Here is a 17643-nt window from a genome sequence, read left to right as displayed (position 1 = left end):
AGCCTGATGACCTATTGTGTCACAAACACCACACATAACAATAGGAGAGTCTTTGCCCTAAAGAGCTAATGCCAAAGAACACATGAATAGGCTGACGCTGGAAGAGTGGGTTTTTATAAGAGTAAATCCTGAAGCCTGTTTAAAGTTGTAGACAGCCATAATCCCTGATGGTATAATTAATCTCAGCAATTGATCAGCTGACCGATACCAGAGATATTCAGGCACAGTGTAGAAGATAAAGCATGTGGTGTCTGCTTAGCACCCAGGAGAAGGTCAAAGCTGATAATCCAAATAAACAAAACGTCTGAGCTTGGAAGGATGATCTTCCTAAACTTTGCTCTAGTTCCAAACCCTCATAACCCCTCAAATACTGCCGGGAGTCACTTGCTGGACTGTATGCTGTGAACTTCTCTGAGTGCAGTCAGGGATCCTTCCAAAGGACAGGAAGATACTTAAAAGGTAATCAGCCACCAGGAAAAGACGGCATGGAGTCAGGATGTGATAAACAGTGTTTTGGAATCTGGCAACTTCAACGTTACAGCTGTTAGTCAGATTGCACACCTTGGATTGACCAAGTGCCCTATAACAAGGACACCTGTTACATATTCAGTCACACATTCAGTCAATATATAACAAGGGCACTTGTTATATATTCAGTCACTCTTAGTTTGTCATTGAATGAAAACAATGAAATGATCTGTAATCTTTATTTACAGTTGTTTGGAACTTTAAAAATATATTTATTCAGCATGCATCTTTTGTTATGAAAAAGACAGAACTTAACACATACCTTGTCTTTGCAGATGCATAAATTCAAACTCCAGCTGGTTGTGCATAATAAGGTATTCTTTGTTTTGTTTTTTTGTTTGTTTTTTTTTTTTTTGCAAAGTAATATATATATTTGAACACTAGATCCCCCAAAAGTATTTTTTGGTTCATGTATGGAAAAACTTCCCTATGGACCCCTATTACAAAAGACAAAAAAAATCAAGAGTTACTGTCATTTTCTGTGTCCTGTGTAGTAAACTACACTCCAAATAATACATAGAAACAAGCATTTTTCTTTGTGTTATGTGTATTGTAAAATGTAGCTTAGGAGTTTGACATTCCTTGGATGCCGTTTTTAATTCTGCTAGTGAAGTTCAGTTGGCCAAAGGAAAACTTAACAGTCTAATTAGATCATCACCATTAGCAGTAAGTGGCTGACACCTAACCCTATTGGGAATGTGATACCAGACGTTTTCAACTGAGGGTTATACTCAAAGCAGACTTTAATTATCCCAATAAACATACAAGCTTTTATCAACAAGCAAACACTCTGTCCTATGCAGTTTGCATATTTATCTCTAATGGAAATATGACCCCCTTAAATGCCATCCATCTCAGGTTCTGAAGCAGTAAGAGATTTTATTTGGATTTTGTTCTGGTTTGATTATTTGAGCCTTTTACTCAAAGGAATGGCAAAACACAATTTCAGGGCACAAGTGATTGTGCAGAGTTATTTCTGTAACAAAAGTGTTCAATGTTACTGTCAAAACCCCAACATTTTCCTCTTTCCTTTGTTTAAGTCCCTTGACAGCCCTTAGATTGACTGACTGCTGTATTTTACTTACTTTTCTGGGGAGTTTTAGACTCTCCACAATGTTATTGCTCGATTCTACAGTTTTTGGCTGAGAGGCTTCTGAGCTTGTCTTAGTGAGGCAAGACAGGAAAGGAAGCCCAACATCTGGCAGGTCTCCTGGTGTAACAATCACATGACTGTAGAAAGCTTCTGGAGAAGACAGGGTTCCAAAGCTGCATCTCTTATGAGCTCTTTGCTTTCGTATAGAGCTAATTCCGATTTTCAATATAGGTTGTAATGACTGAAAAGTCATGAAGTACAAGTCTTGCGCTTTCTGAAAGACTGGGACAGGCAGGATTAGCTGTTTTTTGTTTTCAACCATGTTTTCCAGATGTAAGAGACAGATTTTTGAATGTATATAACCTCCTAAGGATGACGTTAGTGGGAAGAAGGTGTCTGAACTTCTTGAAACTTTTAGTAGGCTACTGCCTTTTTATCTGCATCCCTAAAAATGCTTGGAAAAATGTCTTACCTTACATGATAATGTGTAAGAGATTTAAAAAATGAATAGTAGTAAATTTGGAAAAAATGTTGAGTACCTATTCAACGATTTTACATGTTCCCTGAAGGAGGAAAAGAAAGCAAGCTAGTGAACCTGGGAAACTAGTAGTGACTCTTTAGTTTACATGCATTAGGTATTTTGAGGTTTTTAATTGCAGATCTATCTTCTATTCAGATCATTTTAAGTTCACTTCCGCAAAGGAATGGGGCATTCAAATTGTACCTGCTTTCAGTCATGGCAATCATTCTGTCTCTTCAGCTCTTAGTATGTTATGGAGGAAACTGCTGATCTGAATACAACTCTCAAATAGATTCTTTTGCCACTTTGTAAGCAGAGATTTCAAGTGTTAAGAGGCAGTTGTACAGGCAAAAAGGGAGTCACTAAAAAGAGTGTGCTCTCATAGTCACAGAGAAATACTGAATTGTATGTGACTGCTTGGCAAAGCCTGTGTTTTGTTGTTTTGTTGGGTTTTTTTTAATGTACCTTGTGTATTATGATTGATGAGTATCTTCCAATCTTCCCTTAAATTCCCAGGTTTTGGGCCCAGAAGCTGCTCTTTACTTTGGGAAGCATCCTAGGTGCTGTCAAATTCCCCATTCTGTTCTCTACCTTGTTTTCTTGCTCTATTTATAATTCCTGGGTGAATACATCCTTAAGAAATGCTCTACCTGCATGCAGACTATAGGCTAAAAAGAGTAAAAGGACTGGCAGCATCAACTACAGACACCTCTTTGGACACAAAGTCCACCTTTGATGGAGAACCCATTCAACTCTGCACCTTGTAATGATGCAGAATGGGTTTAATCCAGTTTTTGGCAGAACTCTTCTAATATGGGGGACTGCAGATGAACTTGTGAGTTCAGGAAATCCTGATAAGATAGCAGTGTACCTTCTTCTGTGGTAGTTCCCTCTGACAGCCAGACAAATGAGCCATTGTTCCATTTCTTTTCCATTCATCATTATTTGTGTTCCCTTGCTACCTACAAAAGAGGGAAGAACTTTCCCTTGAGCCTGAAAACTAGTTAAAAGCACTTGTTTGTTGGTGAATGTGTGTTGCCCCGGTAAGTATTTCTGGCATCAAAATCTTCAGTGCACCAGACTGATATACTTATTTTTTAATTTAAAAGAAAGTATTATTGGGGGAAAAAAAGCCACAGAAAACAAACAGAAGCAAGTTTTGCAAAGGTATCCTGAAAACTCTTCAACTGCTCACATTTGCAGGAGTATCAGTCAGTCACCACCTGGACATAAGGTTACATGCTGTTACAACCATTTGGAGGATCAGGGCTTTAGTTTGTAAGGCTCACAGGTGCAGTTCTCAGCTTCAGAGAATTTGTGATGAATTTGGCTTAGAGTATGGTGCAGGAGAAGCCTTCACAGCTCTTCCCTGTTCACCTCTCTTCCTCCTGTGACGATTGTTAATGTGCTCTGTCTAAGCAAATTGGCTCTGCGGTGCTTTTTAGTTAGGCTGTTTGTAGGCCTACCAGTGCTCATTGTACTGGTGTCATGGGGGGCAAGAGAATAGAGTTGCCACTGTCTGGGGGAAAAATAATCTTTTCAATGCAACCGCTTATGGTCCCATCAAAGCACAGCAGAAAAACAGGTGATGCAAATTCAGAACAGCACATTTATAAAGCCTACAAATGCTGTCCTTATATAGCAACTATGCATTTTGTTATAAATACGTATTTATTCAGTAATTCCCTTTCTTATTTGCTCTCAGTTTGGAAATAAACTTTCTTTTTAAAGCTGTTACTGGTGTTTCTTTCTTTCTCTCTGCCTTTTTTCCTTTCCTCTGTCTTGTCTTCAAAAATACTTCCTTCTGTGTACAAATTCTGAATTGTTCCATTTGACTTTGCCCCACTTAAACTGTTGAAGTGATTAGCAATTCATTAGTTAGAGTCTATACAATAGGGCTGCTGAATTTCACTTTGCTGCTTACCCTCACTAAATACCTGTGTTAGTTTGTAGACTGCTGAAAGCAAAGCTGCACCAGTTCTGTTTAGGTTGATTTTGGGAAGGAAACTTTGACATTTCAGGGGAAGGTGTTTATCGGAAGCTTAAATTCTTTACTCTTTTTTAAAAGAAAACTATATATATGACTGAAGCAAGCCGCAGATGGTAGCTGGGATGTTTTAGGGACTGCTTTGCATCTCCCTCTGTGGACTTTAACTGAAGAGATAGAGACTGTATTTTTAATAGCCTTCTCTTACATCATCTGTTCTAAAATTTGAATGCTTTAGTATTTGTTGTACAGCACACTGGTTTTAAACATTAGGTTTTTTAATGGGACATTAGTGCGATTCTAAATTACTGCACACCAAGTATTTTTATAGCACCTAGTCTGATGTAACTGTACCTCTGTAAATGCTGCCCAATCCTGTTTTTATAGGTTAGGTTGGCTACTTTCAGCTTTCTGAAACTAGTTTTCAGGAGGTTTCCATAATGTCAAAAAGTGTGCTCTTGTGGCTCACTGTGGCTTGTCCTGAAAAACAAAAAAACTCCAAACCGAAACAACTGTCTCAGCTTTCAGGCCATTGAAAGTGTGGGAAACAGGTAAGGATGTGATACTAAAGCAGAAATGTTTCTATGTAGGCTTTACAAAAGAAAAGGGTTATGACCCACATGTCTGAAGGTGACAGAGCTCAGAGCAAAGCCATTTCACTGCACAGGCATGGGGAGTGTGAGTGGAGAGTTACAATGATGGCTGGTCCACTCAGTCAATTTCAAATGCTCTCAGGTTCGTGCAGCACGGGTGGCACAGCCAGCCACCCCCTGCAGAGTAGTGGTGAGAGCTGCTGGAGTCAGTTCCACTGCCCTGCACAGCAGCCGTCCACAGAGAAGTGGGTATTTTCACATAGAAAAGGTTTAAAAAGGAGGAGTTGCTAGCAAAAGCAGAGTATGGGACACTAACATCCCCATGTTGTTTCCTACCTCCTGAAAGCATGTGGGCACTTGGAGAGCGGCAGTTGTATTAACAGCACCAGTGTTGAAAAAGGATAAAAACGTATTCTGGTTATTTTTGGTTTGTGCTTCGCTGGAAAATCTGTGTACCAATAACTACCTGATGGACATACGGGTGTTCCATTTCAGCAGGCAGCAAAAAAAGGGTCTCTGAGCCCTGCTGTTGATCACAGCTCTTCCTTCTGCAGCAACAACATCTGTACCTCAGCTACTGGAACCATGTCCCAGATTGCTTTTGAGGCTTCTGCCCATGGATATTGAGGATCAGCCACCCAGCAACAGATCAGCAAACGATGGAAACATGGCTAAGTACAAACCTCTGCCTTCTATTGGCTGGGTCTTAGGTGTTCTGGTTATCTTAGAAGCTTTCAGACTCAGGCAGATCGTGCTGCTCTGTGCAGAAGAGTGCCATTGATGAGGGGTTTTCCCCGCAGGCTTTGGGAAGGAGGCTGGTGAGGAGCACAGGCTGGCAGAAGAGGGGCTGTGCTGTGGACTCCAAGCACCCTGCTGCCCTAAGAGCCTAGGGAAGGACAGGGAAACTCAACAGCGACATGCACCAGCTCCTGTGGCTGGAAAGAGCTTTATTTCTCAGGACATTTCCCAGGGGATTAATTTGAAGGTGATTTGGTACAGGAGAAAGATTGGTGGCTTTGTTGTGATACATTTCATCAAGTTGGTAAGAGGTGGAAAATTAAGCCGAAAGTTTTGGCATGTGTAGAGAGACAGCCTAATAAATGGCATCTATTGTAGTCACATTTGCTGTGCAGAGAGTTCCTTTTTGTCTTGTAGGAGTTATTGCTAACAGCGTGAGGCATTGTATTTGAGGCTTCTGCTGTTTTGACTGCATTTATATCACCTGAATCGAGTTACTTGGAATGTACTGTTTTTACGGCTTAGCTTAAAAATGCCGTCTTTAACTGGCCTAGTAGGAACTGTTACTGGTTTGGGGCGCCACGCGATCTTTGTGCATTCCAAGCAGCAGACCGGGAGCACAACTCCCTCGCTCTGAGGCGGGTCTCTGCGGCCACGGAAGGGCAGAAGGCAGCCCGAGCTCCCCGCCCGTCCAACGCCCGCTCCCGGTACCGCTGCTGTGCGGGGCGGCACCCGCGGCCAACATGGCGCCGGGCCTGAGGCGCCGCGAGCTGACACGTACGTGCGCCCGCCTCGGGGCCGGCCCTGGGCGCATGTGCCCCGCCCCCGCCCCGCCCCCTCCCGGCGTTCGCGCCAAAGCGCCTCGTGACGCGGCCGGTTGTAGTTCCACCCCCGCCCTCCGTGTTTTCAAACCGAGGGGGTGGGCGTGATTGGCTGGTGCGTGTGCCACGTGATTAACGGTCGCGGGAAAGCCGCGGAGTCCGAACGGCGTGAGGTGAGTCGTGCTCCGCGGCACCGTTAACCCCAGGTACGTGCTGCGCCCGGCGGATTTGGGGCAGCGCAGGGCCAGCGGGCGCGGCCCTCAGCGGGGTCCGCAGCGGGCGGCCATGAGCTTCCTCAGCCTGCAGCAGGCGGCGCCGCCGCGGCGGGTCTCGGCCCGGCGGGCGGCGGCCCCGATCCGGCAGAAACTGCTGTTCTTGAGCGCCCACAGCGACTGCGAGGAGGAGGACGAGGACGAGGAGGAGGAAGGCGGCAGCAGCTGCAACAGCACCGGCGAGGACTCGGCCTTCCAGGAGGCGGATTCGGCCTTTCAGGAGGCAGACTCTCCGCTCTCGGCTGCTCGCACCCCGACGCGGGGCGACCCGCCCCTGCTGGAGGAGGAGGAGGAGATGGAACCCGCGGCAGCGCCGCTGCCGGACGAGGGGGACTCGTGGGAGGAGGAGGGATTCGGCTCCTCTCCGGTGAAGTCTCCCGGAGCCTATTTCATGGCCGGCTCGCCCTCGCCGCCTCCCCCTCACAAGGGCCGGCGCTATTACGGTGGCTCCCCGCCGCGCCCCGCGGCTAGTGGATACCGGGTGCGGAGCGAAGAGCCCAGCTCGCCGTTGCCCGACTACCCCGGCACGCCGCCTCACAAGACTTTCCGCAAGCTGCGCCTCTTCGACACGCCCCACACTCCCAAGGTGAGGCACCGGACGCTCCGCATCGCCTCCGTGGGGCAGCCTGCCCGGGACGAGGGGGCAGGGGGGACTGGGCCGGGCCGGGCTCTTCTGCGGCGCCCGGCGGTTGAAATGCGGGTGTTGACGGGCGGTGGGGGCCCGGACAGGCTCGCAGTCCGTCCCGCGAGCCTGTTGCGCCGCCCCGCCTGGCCGCAACGGCGAATTGGCGTCAGCCCCGGGGACCGCGCATAGCCGTCCGTTACGGTTATGTAATCGGCGGGGGGAGACGCTCGGGTTGCTCGCCCCGGTGGGCCCAGACGGGGAGAAGCGGGGGGGGGGAAGGGAGGGGGTGGGCGTCGCTCTCTGCATTGCTCCTTCAGCCCGGCCGGGTGGGGCCCCCCGCTGGGCCCGGCGCCGCCCGGCTCGTTCCGCAGCAGTGGCTGCCTGTCGGCCGGCCACGACCCGCAAACCTGCGGTTTGTCCCGTAGAGTAACGGGGCTGGGGGCACACCCCGCGATGTACGTGAAAGATACATGTGTAAAAATGTTTTTACGCTTTCATATATATGACTTATACATAGATAAGTGTGATGCGTTTGCTGTATTTTGTGGGAAATATACTACAAAAATGGGAAACTACAATAGTAAACTCTTAAAATAAATATTTTAGTGTTGTGGGGGCATTTGTCCCTAAGTAAACAGAAAGCTAAAGCTTGAGTTGGAGTTTGCCCTGTGTGTCTAATCGATGCGTCTCCTTCGAGTGCCATTGCTGTTGTGGCGCCGTATGCCAGCGCCAGCTCAGTGCCTGCACTCCTCGTGAAACGTAAAAGGCTCTTTGAGTAGCTGATGCTGTTAAATTAATGGATTTGAAGTCTTAAAGGGATGGGTAGCTCTTAACTCTGGCAATAGCAAACTTTTGGAAGGCATTTCAACTTTTGAACTCGACATTCATGTAAAACACGGTATAGTGAATTTAAATCTAGTGACAATAGACTTGCTTTCCTCATTACTTTTTATATAGCCCTTTAGAAGTAATCCGGGGATAATCCCCGGGGTTAATCTCCCAGAGGTCTGTAGACTGTAGATCGAAAACAACTGATTTAAGGTGCGAGGAAAGCAACCTTGTTAATTGGTTTTCTACAGCTTCCATCTTAAGTGAGGTTTCACTGGTAGAAATGAGCGGTACTTATTTGGAAATTGTAAAACTGGTGATGATCTTGTATCGAGTAAGGAGCAGACACTTTACAGTTGCAAGAGGCTTCTAGGTTGTGACACCAAAACAAGGTCCTGACCCTGCCTGTCAGTGTGATTTTTAAATTAGGTGCCCAAATTCTACAGGGGTTATCTTGGAGAGGTTACTTTTGGAATCTGGAGGAATCAGTTGGCCAGGGTATCCAGTGGAAGTACCGAAATGTGTGTTGAAACAGTGATTTAAGGCTCTTCATCTGTTCCAGATTTGGAGAGTGCAGTTGAGATTTCAAGCATTCAGCCTTCTTTCCTATGATGGTTTAGGCTTTAGTTATGTTAATTCTTTATTTTGAAAGGTGTTAGGCACTAGGATAAGGCAATACTCCTGCTTGTGATCCAGTAGGTCAGTGTTTGACATCATCACCAGGATGCAGGAGACAGGGGTGCAAACTGGGGCAGTTTCATCATGTGCCTGAAAGACACCTGGTCTGACAAATCATGACCCAAAAGTTCTGGCCTGGATGTTGAACTTACAGCACAACACTGGTGTCAGTTCTTGAGCATCTTTTTGTAGGTTCATGAAGAGGCATCTGTCCATGAGTATTAATCACCACCTATATTTGTAGTCACCAAAGATAATTTCCTGTGTCTGATCTAATTTCTAAATCTTGTATGTTAAAATCGTGGTGATACAGCACAGAATGGTCTGTGAGTTTCATCTGTGTTTACTTCATGGACAGAAAGTTGTCCAGGAAGCTTAGGTGATTACATGATTAAAGATAAAAAAGCAACTGCTTTTGTAATCTTTCTTGTCTATTAAAAACTATTCTAACATTTAGTGTTTCATTTAACTGTTTTTGTGTGGAGCGTAAAGCCTAATAATTTTATAAATGTCTTTTTTTCCTATAAATTCAGAGTTTGCTTTCTAAAGCACAAGGAATGGGCTCCAGCTCAGTTAAACTTCGAGGGGGCTCTCTATTTATGAATGTTGGGAAATCAGAGAAACAAGATGATGATATTAGACGAACACCTCATGTGAACATCAATCCCTTCACTCCTGATTCCATGTTCCTTCACAACTCTGAAGGAAAATGTCGTAGGAGGAAGAGAACGCACTGGAATGAGTGAGTAACTTTTATCTTCCTTTGTTAAGCTTACCTTTAGAACTGCTTCTAGCTGGAAAAATTTTGTTACAAATTGATTCTATAAAAGTATTTTTTCCTTGCAACTTTTTAAAGTATCTGCTTTGAGATGATATTGTAACGGTTTAGCACTAGATCTTCCAATTAATAGATAGACAGTATAGACAAGGCTGTGACCTACAGTCTTTACCTGACTGCATAAACTATGCACACAGTCTGTTCTTGAGGAGGAAAAAAAATGGTACCCTTATATAAGAGTTCGCAGTTACGAAATGTCTAACGTTCAACTAAACTTAGGTATAATGATTTCACTGAGATCTGATTATAACAACATCTGCTAGGCTTCAGTTTTAAATTTATTTAAGCCATATTACTTCTGCAAAAAAAACTGTTGTGAATTTCAGCTCTTGTGGAGAGGACATGGAGGCAAGTGATGGAGAGCCTGAAGATGAAACGATCAGACCAGCTAAGGTGATTAATCTTTAGATCTTGATACTACATTTGGCATTTTGTGTATCTCCAGATCTAACTGTTTTCCTTTCTAATATTTACAGAGGATAACAATAACAGAAAGTAATATGAAATCACGGTACGCAACCGAATTTCACGAGTTGGAGAAAATTGGCTCTGGTGAATTTGGCTCTGTGTTTAAATGTGTGAAGAGGCTTGACGGCTGTATTTATGCAATAAAGCGATCCAAGAAACCCTTAGCTGGCTCAGTGGATGAGTGAGTGTTTCCTGCTATTAAAAGTTAAAAGCCACCTCTTGGTACTATTTCCTCCCATGTCTCTTTGTATTGGTGTCTAGGGAAGAAATTTAAGGCAAAAGTGTAAATACGCATGGATTAAATGTAAAAGAGATACAGTTTTGAAGTCACTTATGTGTTTTTATGAGTAGTGTGCGGTACTGTGGAGGACAGGTTAGCTGGTCTTTTTCTAGCAGATACTTATCCCAATTATCTGTGTGGAAACAGATTGTTCTGACCTGCAAAGTAAGAATAATACTTGCATTGATTGCAGGAGGGTCTATATAAATAAACTGCAGTGATGATCCTTTGGCATATGAAAGGAAAACAGTATTCCCAACTAGGTCCTCATCCTTGTCGACATATCGATTCAGTTTTGGGACTTGTTTTGGTACTTGTGAAGGAGACTATGATTCATGACATATTTTCCCTCCTCACTGTTCTAATAATTCACTAATTCTAATTAATCAAATAATTATTAAATAATTAAATGTTCTAATAGTAACTTAATATAGAACTCCACAAGTTTGATATGCTCAAAATTGCATACCAGACTTACATACAAAAAGTTGTGAATCTTGAGTTCAGTGATATTCCTGGCTCATGATAATCATTAGTTTTTTCCTAAGTCTTTACTGATGCTTCTCAAAGCTTGTTGATTAGAAAGCATGTTGTGGAAGTGGTAGATCCATTAAGAATTATCTACAACAAAACCTGGTGTTCTATATGCTTAGACCTTCAATGCAATGTTAATTATTTTAGCTATTTGAATATAAATACAAATCCACCTTAAGGTGCCTCAGAACTGAATATGAAGTTTTTTATTAGAAACCTGAGCTTGCAGTGGGGTATGGTATTATAATGAATATTTCTATCAAGCTGAAATTAGGCTAATTCAACCTCATAACATTCTTGAGTGCTGTTATTTTTATGACTGTACCAGGCAAAATGCATTAAGAGAAGTCTATGCGCACGCAGTTCTGGGACAGCATTCTCATGTAGTAAGATACTACTCAGCATGGGCAGAAGATGATCATATGCTTATACAGAATGAATATTGCAATGGTAAGTAAAGCTTACAGCTTGTTCTGAACTTGCTTTAAAAACAAATTTTTGAAGTTATATAGGTGTCCTTACAAATCCCTAGCACTAATTAGGAATTGATTGCCCTGCACATAGCGCATACATTATTGTCTCAAACGCGTCTGATCTGAAAAGGCATATCAGATACATGAAGCAAAACCTGCACAAAATTTTAGACAAAGTCTTGAGCATTCAAGAATATTGGAACTACAGTGAGGCATTTTGCAGGCAGCAGAACTGTTCTCTCTCTGTACAACAGTACAAGCTGGAATAGAGAATTACCAGCGAGTTTGTTTTTAAAAGGGAGGTGGCTCTTTTTTCTGGAGCATTTGCTATGGTTGATAATGGGCCAGAGATTCAGAAGAGAGGGAAGGGATCTTTTTCCCTTGTGTTGGTATCTTGTTAATTTGCAAGGCAACTACAGCAGAAAAATAATTTTATTATTTTCTATGGCTACAAAAGGGGGATGCAGCACTAGATTTTGCCATTCCTGTGCATCACTAGCATGTTCTTGTTGATACATATTCACTGTTTATTTTGGGAGCCAATTGTACTTACTTTTGGAAACAAGTTGTCATTTTGTAAGCTGTTTGATGCAAAATAATTGTTGTTTTCTTTAATGTTGTTTTAGGTGGCAGTTTAGCAGATGCCATAAGTGAAAATTACAGGAATATGCGTTATTTTACTGAACCAGAACTGAAGGACTTGCTACTTCAGGTGGCTCGTGGTTTAAAGTACATTCATTCAATGTCACTGGTACACATGGATATCAAACCGAGTAAGTCTGTAAAATGTTTTGCTCTGTATTGACAACTTTCTCAGTTAATCTGCTGTAGAAAAATGAGCAGTTAGCCACACCTTAGTAACTGTAACTTCTTCACTGAAGTTCTAAAGAGCAGTACAAAGATGTCAGTTATAAAGTTGGCTAGCAAACTTAAGCTGTTGTTGCGTTTATCTTGGGTCCTTTTGTGTAATTGACTCTACTTGCATAACACTTGGCTCCTCTCCCAGCAGCGGGGCAAGTGTAAGTTACAGTTTCTTGCAAAACAGCATATGTATACAACTACTGCAGTGAAACTAGATGAAGTAGAAATTGGACAGTTGTGGTTTGGTGGTGGGTTTTTTTGGGTTTTTCTTGGGTTTGGGGTTTTTTTTGCTTGTGGGTTTTTTGTTGTTTTTTGTTTGGTTGGTTTTTTACAAATCTGCTCTTTTTCAGGTAATATTTTCATATCTCGGACATCAGTCCCAAGCATAACTTCAGAAGAAGGTGATGATGATGACTGGTCATCTGATAGAGTCATATTTAAAATAGGTGAGAAGCAGCACACGTGCTAAAAAGAATTGCATTGTTTGTTTGTCTTCTGAAAAACTAACCTCATTCTGGTTTTGTAGGTGACCTTGGTCATGTAACTCGAGTATCTAGTCCACAAGTGGAGGAAGGTGATAGCCGTTTTCTTGCAAATGAAGTTCTACAAGAGGTAATGTTGTTTGTGGAAAATAGTGATGTTAGTCTGCATGCTGTTTTCCTTAGAGTAATGAGTTGCTGTTTGCTGCCTCCTTGCTGAGGGGGAAGCTTTCTAAATGGTGTCCCTTTGAACTCTGGTAGTACTTGTAATACTGTAGATGTGTTCAGTGCTCAATAGTTGAGCTGTTTGTTAAATTTCTTCTGGGGGCTATGCCTAGTAAATTATTTATTTATTTATTTATTTATTTTCCCAAGAACTACACTCATTTGCCAAAAGCAGATATTTTTGCTCTTGCTCTGACTGTTGTCTGTGCTGCTGGGGCTGAACCACTTCCATCTAATGGGGACCAATGGCATGAAATTCGACAAGGAAAAATACCTAAAATACCACAAGTGCTTTCTCAAGAATTACTAGACCTACTAAAAGTAAGAACTCTTTTATTGGTGGCTCACTGATTAGCGTAATTTACTGTATTACTGGATTTAAGTAGAATGCCTCATTTTTTTTTTCTAAGGTTATGATTAATCCTGATCCAGAGAAAAGGCCTTCAGCTGTGGCACTAGTCAAGCATTCAGTGCTTCTCTCTGCTGCAAAAAAGAGCGCAGAGCAGCTCCGGATAGAACTGAATGCTGAAAAATTCAAAAACTCACTTTTGCAGAAGTAAGTAGTTCCTCAGGGACCTTAAATGTTACTAATGGGTGTTCATATGATAGTAGAGCGATGGTAAAGCAGGACTGTCCTTGTTTGTGCATGAAGTCCACAAATCTGTATGCATGTACTTACCTGAGAGTACAGAATGGGTTATGTAACTTCAAAAGGAACTTTCTTCATAGAAGGAACTTCTTGAACACTCTAAGGGAATTGCAACTACATTATTAGTATTCAGGGCATAAGAAACATTGTGGTTTTTAAAAATCCTTTCAAGCATAAGCCATGCTTTCATGACAGGGAGAGTGTAATTTACATCTGTATGTTTTTTCTAGGTAGTCTGTACATTGAAACATGGTGGAAAACATGACCTAAATGACCTGTTTTGAACTTAAATGGAATGGCACATCAGGAATGTTTTTGAATTAATATGACTTGTATACAAGCAGTGTTATTCAGTTATCAGAGAATCATTTTCATCGGGAGGTCATCCTGTCCTACCCCTTGCTCAAACACTCAACTCTGAATTAAAGCTTTAAAGAAGAGTTTCCCTTTAGGAAAGTCTGATTTCTGCATAAGTTTCAGAGAAATAGTTAGTAAGTTAAGAAGCAGGCATCTAAATCTTTCACTACAGTTAACCTTGCATGTGTTATGCATAATAGGCAGTTTTCTATGAGGGAATATACAACAAAGATTACTTACAGAATGGTTCATTTTGAATAAAGGTACTAACTTTGCATTTGGATTCTCTCTGTTGCTCTCTGCTTATCTTGCCACTGCTGCAGTCTGAATGTAGCCAGACTTGCTGTTTCAGATGGTTATATTTATAATCTTATTTTGAATTACACTGATTGCAGAAAGAATAATTTGACAGTTCATGCAGATTGTTGGTCAGTTTTGTTGAAGTAGCTTGCTTGTGTAAAGATGACATATTCTTGTATCATATGTGAAAGGGGAAATTGGGAAAGTTAATATTTTGTGAAGACTGCTTCTTGCCTGGCATTCTTGTAACTGTAAATCAAAAAATGATTTAAAAAAGAGCAATTCTCCATAGTAATTATTAGCACTGTGGGGGTAGTGTTCTATAAATTAGTTGAGGTGTTTTTGTTTTGTTTGTTGGGATTTTTATTTTTTAGCCCTCTTGCATTTTGACCCATTTAAGATACCACTTTGGTATGTAAGTTACGATCAGTGAAAGGAATCCTTGCTAGGGAAATGCTTTTCTACTGTATTGTCTTCTTCAGGAGAAGGAAGAATTCAAGATCAGACTTCTAGAAAAGAATGGAAGTATATTATAAAACTTATGTCCTGGTAATGGTGTGGTGGGTGGTTGTGCACATGTGCATGTTTAATCTTTAGGGAAGACAATTAAAAATTGATTTGCGTTCTCTTGCAGTGAACTGACACAGTATTAATGTGGGGAGGATTAGATGGGGCATGGGTGTTACTGAATGATACTTTGGCTGACAAGAACAGGAGTAGTTTTTTAAAGTAAAGTATGTAACTTAAAACTAAATACACCTACACCAATGTGCAGCAAGCTTGTGAAATTTGATCTTGCTTTTAAATCCAGTTTTAAAGTGACATTACAAATGCTAGTTCTTATGGTAGAGGAAATTCTTTGAGGAGGATTAGCTTGGGATAGAAGAAAGAAAAGCATATGAGGAAATATTACACTTGGCCATAAGTCAGCATTTAGGGAAAGGAGAAAAAGGTGTGTGTGGGGAAATAGTTGATAAAGATAATTATGTTCTTTACTCAGACTGTTTAATAGTTTTCTCCTGAGTTTTAGTAACTTCTTTTTTTTCTCAGATTGAATATTAGTAATTCTCTGAAACAGAATAGTTGAGAGAACGTTGCACAGGGACAGTGACCTATGCTACCTTTGGTTTGGGCTCAAATTTATTTGTTAGGCAAAAAAAGATGTAGTTGGTGATAAGCTTTGATGTGGGTAATACAAAGGGAAAAGGATGCTTCCCGAGTTGTCTGTTGCTGGTTATGTTCTTTGTTAATCTAAGCATGTGCCTCTCTGTCTGAATCTTCCACAAAAGTTCAGTTGTGACTGAATGCTTCATTTGGGCAGACCTCAGTAACTAGCTCTTCGGTGATTTATCACATGCTTGTACTAGAAAATAAACGGCATCCTACCATGTTCTGGTAAGTGAAGTGTTGAGCTGCCTGTAAAAGGATGGGGTTTCAAAATCTGACCAAATTATGTGAATTTGACGTTTCCTTCCCTTGTTTAAAAGAAATAACATCTAGATGAGTAACAGACATCCCACCTCTGTCCTCTGGGTTGTAAACAGGTAGATGAGAGTAATGGTCTTAGTATGACTTAAATCAGTGGCAGATCTTAAGTTCTGAAACTGCTGTAATTCATTTGAAATGCTTTTGCTGTGATACGCCCATAGTCCTTACTGCTACCATTGCATATGTGTGACTCTGATCTCAATGTCTTGCAGAGAGCTGAAGAAGGCACAGATGGCAAAGGCTGCAGCTGAGGAGCGAGCACTGTTCACTGACAGAATGACAACTAGATCTACAACACAAAATAGACCATCTCGACTCATTGGAAAGAAAATGAACCGCTCAGTTAGTCTTACTATATACTAACTATGACATATAAAAGAACTACTGAGGATAGCTAAGCATCTCTGCCAGATTGAAGCCCAAGGAATTGAAAGAATTCAATTCTTGGTTTCTTGTCCTGTCTTCGATCAGTGTCACTATTTTTACAGGAATTGTTTCTGGGCTCGTTCTTGTACAGTATGGCTGATAAGCTGTATTAACCATTTGAGTTAATGGACTCTGTTACTATCTTGTCCATAGAAGATCCTGGATGTTCATCCATAAGCTTTTTAGTTACACAGTTAGATGTTACATCGTCCCAGGGTTAACCACTATAGTGGTGTGCTGCTTTGTAGCATAACGGCATTGTAATAAGAAGTGATATACCTAATGATCTTTAAGAGGTAGGGAGGGAGTCTTGCTTTGGTAGTTACTGATATTTTTGGAGCAGAGGGGAATATGTTTCTTGGCTTTAAGGCCACCTACATTCAATGTACCTGATGTCAGGTAGACTTTTATTGTGAATTTTATTTGTATATTCAACTGGGAGCACTTTGTAGGCATTGCATAAACCACAGCTTAGAAACCTGTGGAATTAAGTGCCAAGTGGAACTGCTGCTATTTTTAGTTTGTTGTCCTTGCTGTAAACTGTAGCATTAAAACAATCATTATTGTGTTTTTAGGCTTCTTGTTAAAACAACTACGTGAAACAAATCTAAGCTGCGTTTTAGTGAAGGCAGCATTTTTCTCTCAAAGCTAGTGCATTGTGAAATAATGCACCAATTTAATATTTGGGCTCTGTATTTTAGTGTAGTGCAATTGTTAATGTCTTGGCTATTGATGTTTTGTAATTCTTTCTAATAAGGTTCTGGAAGTGTTTTTATTCTCTTCAGTTGTCCATTCTTTGAGGTTATTTTATTTTTCTTTTTTTGAATGTTGAAGTACTTGTAAATAATTGTTTAGTGTAAGTGTTCAAGTTCTTCACTGTTTATGTACATAAGTTTGGTGTTTTATAGTATACTTAACTGCAATTTGACGTGCAGACAAAGATTAACTATTCAAAGTTCCAAAATGAACAGGAAGTGGCCATCAGAATCTGTACTAATGTTGGACCTAGCCTGACAGATGTTGCTAAAAAATAGAACTGTTCTAATTACTGGCTTGTCTCTTCATTAATTTTAGTTTAAAACAGTGTTTCCCATTTGTGATGTTTGTTCTTACTAGTGTTGAATTTGAATATTAAAGTTAAAAGTTTTGTTTAATATTGTCTTTTACACTTATTTAGCCCTATAGTTGTGGAAATAAAATACTGAGTTAGGAATATACTATGGCAAGATCTGATTAGATCGGCTTCCTGCTCCTGTGTAATGCTTGTGGCTCCCTCTAGTGAGAGTGGAAGATGACATACTTTCTGATAGTTACTGTAGGAGGGAAGCACCACAGTCTGCATTAGTATCTAGCAGTCTGTCTCTACAGCTTCAGAAATGATACTACATGTTGGAAAGATTAAGCCCTTGAAAGATTTGAAGTGGAACCCATGACTGTGAAGATGGGAGGACCAGATGAAACTGTGGTGAAAGACCTGGTCTGAGGTAAGGAGGAAAATTAATGAATTGCTGAGGATGAGAAGTTGAATAAATTCAGCTTATTTTGAAGTTGGGAAGAGAACAGTGGGAGAAATAGGAATAGT

At 41.4% G+C, this 17643-nt stretch overlaps 1 protein-coding gene across 1 annotated transcript; it reads left to right on the top strand.

Annotated features, from left to right (window-relative positions):
* Window positions 1–6423: 6423 nt before the first annotated feature.
* On the top strand, window positions 6424–17215 carry WEE1 (WEE1 G2 checkpoint kinase). Its single transcript, XM_005153250.2, has 11 exons — window positions 6424–7138; window positions 9217–9425; window positions 9848–9914; window positions 9998–10170; window positions 11132–11253; window positions 11903–12049; window positions 12488–12583; window positions 12664–12749; window positions 12992–13162; window positions 13252–13397; window positions 15848–17215. The coding sequence occupies exons 1-11, from the start codon at window positions 6566–6568 to the stop codon at window positions 15996–15998; spliced, it is 1941 nt and encodes a 646-aa protein (XP_005153307.1). The 5' UTR covers window positions 6424–6565; the 3' UTR covers window positions 15999–17215.
* Window positions 17216–17643: the final 428 nt, after the last annotated feature.

Source organism: Melopsittacus undulatus, chromosome 4 (genome assembly GCF_012275295.1).
Source record: "Melopsittacus undulatus isolate bMelUnd1 chromosome 4, bMelUnd1.mat.Z, whole genome shotgun sequence".
In the NCBI taxonomy this organism is placed as follows: Eukaryota; Metazoa; Chordata; class Aves; order Psittaciformes; family Psittaculidae; genus Melopsittacus; species Melopsittacus undulatus.
The sequence above is the reverse complement of the archived record's forward strand: the minus strand, read 5'-3'. Positions and strand labels throughout refer to the sequence as shown.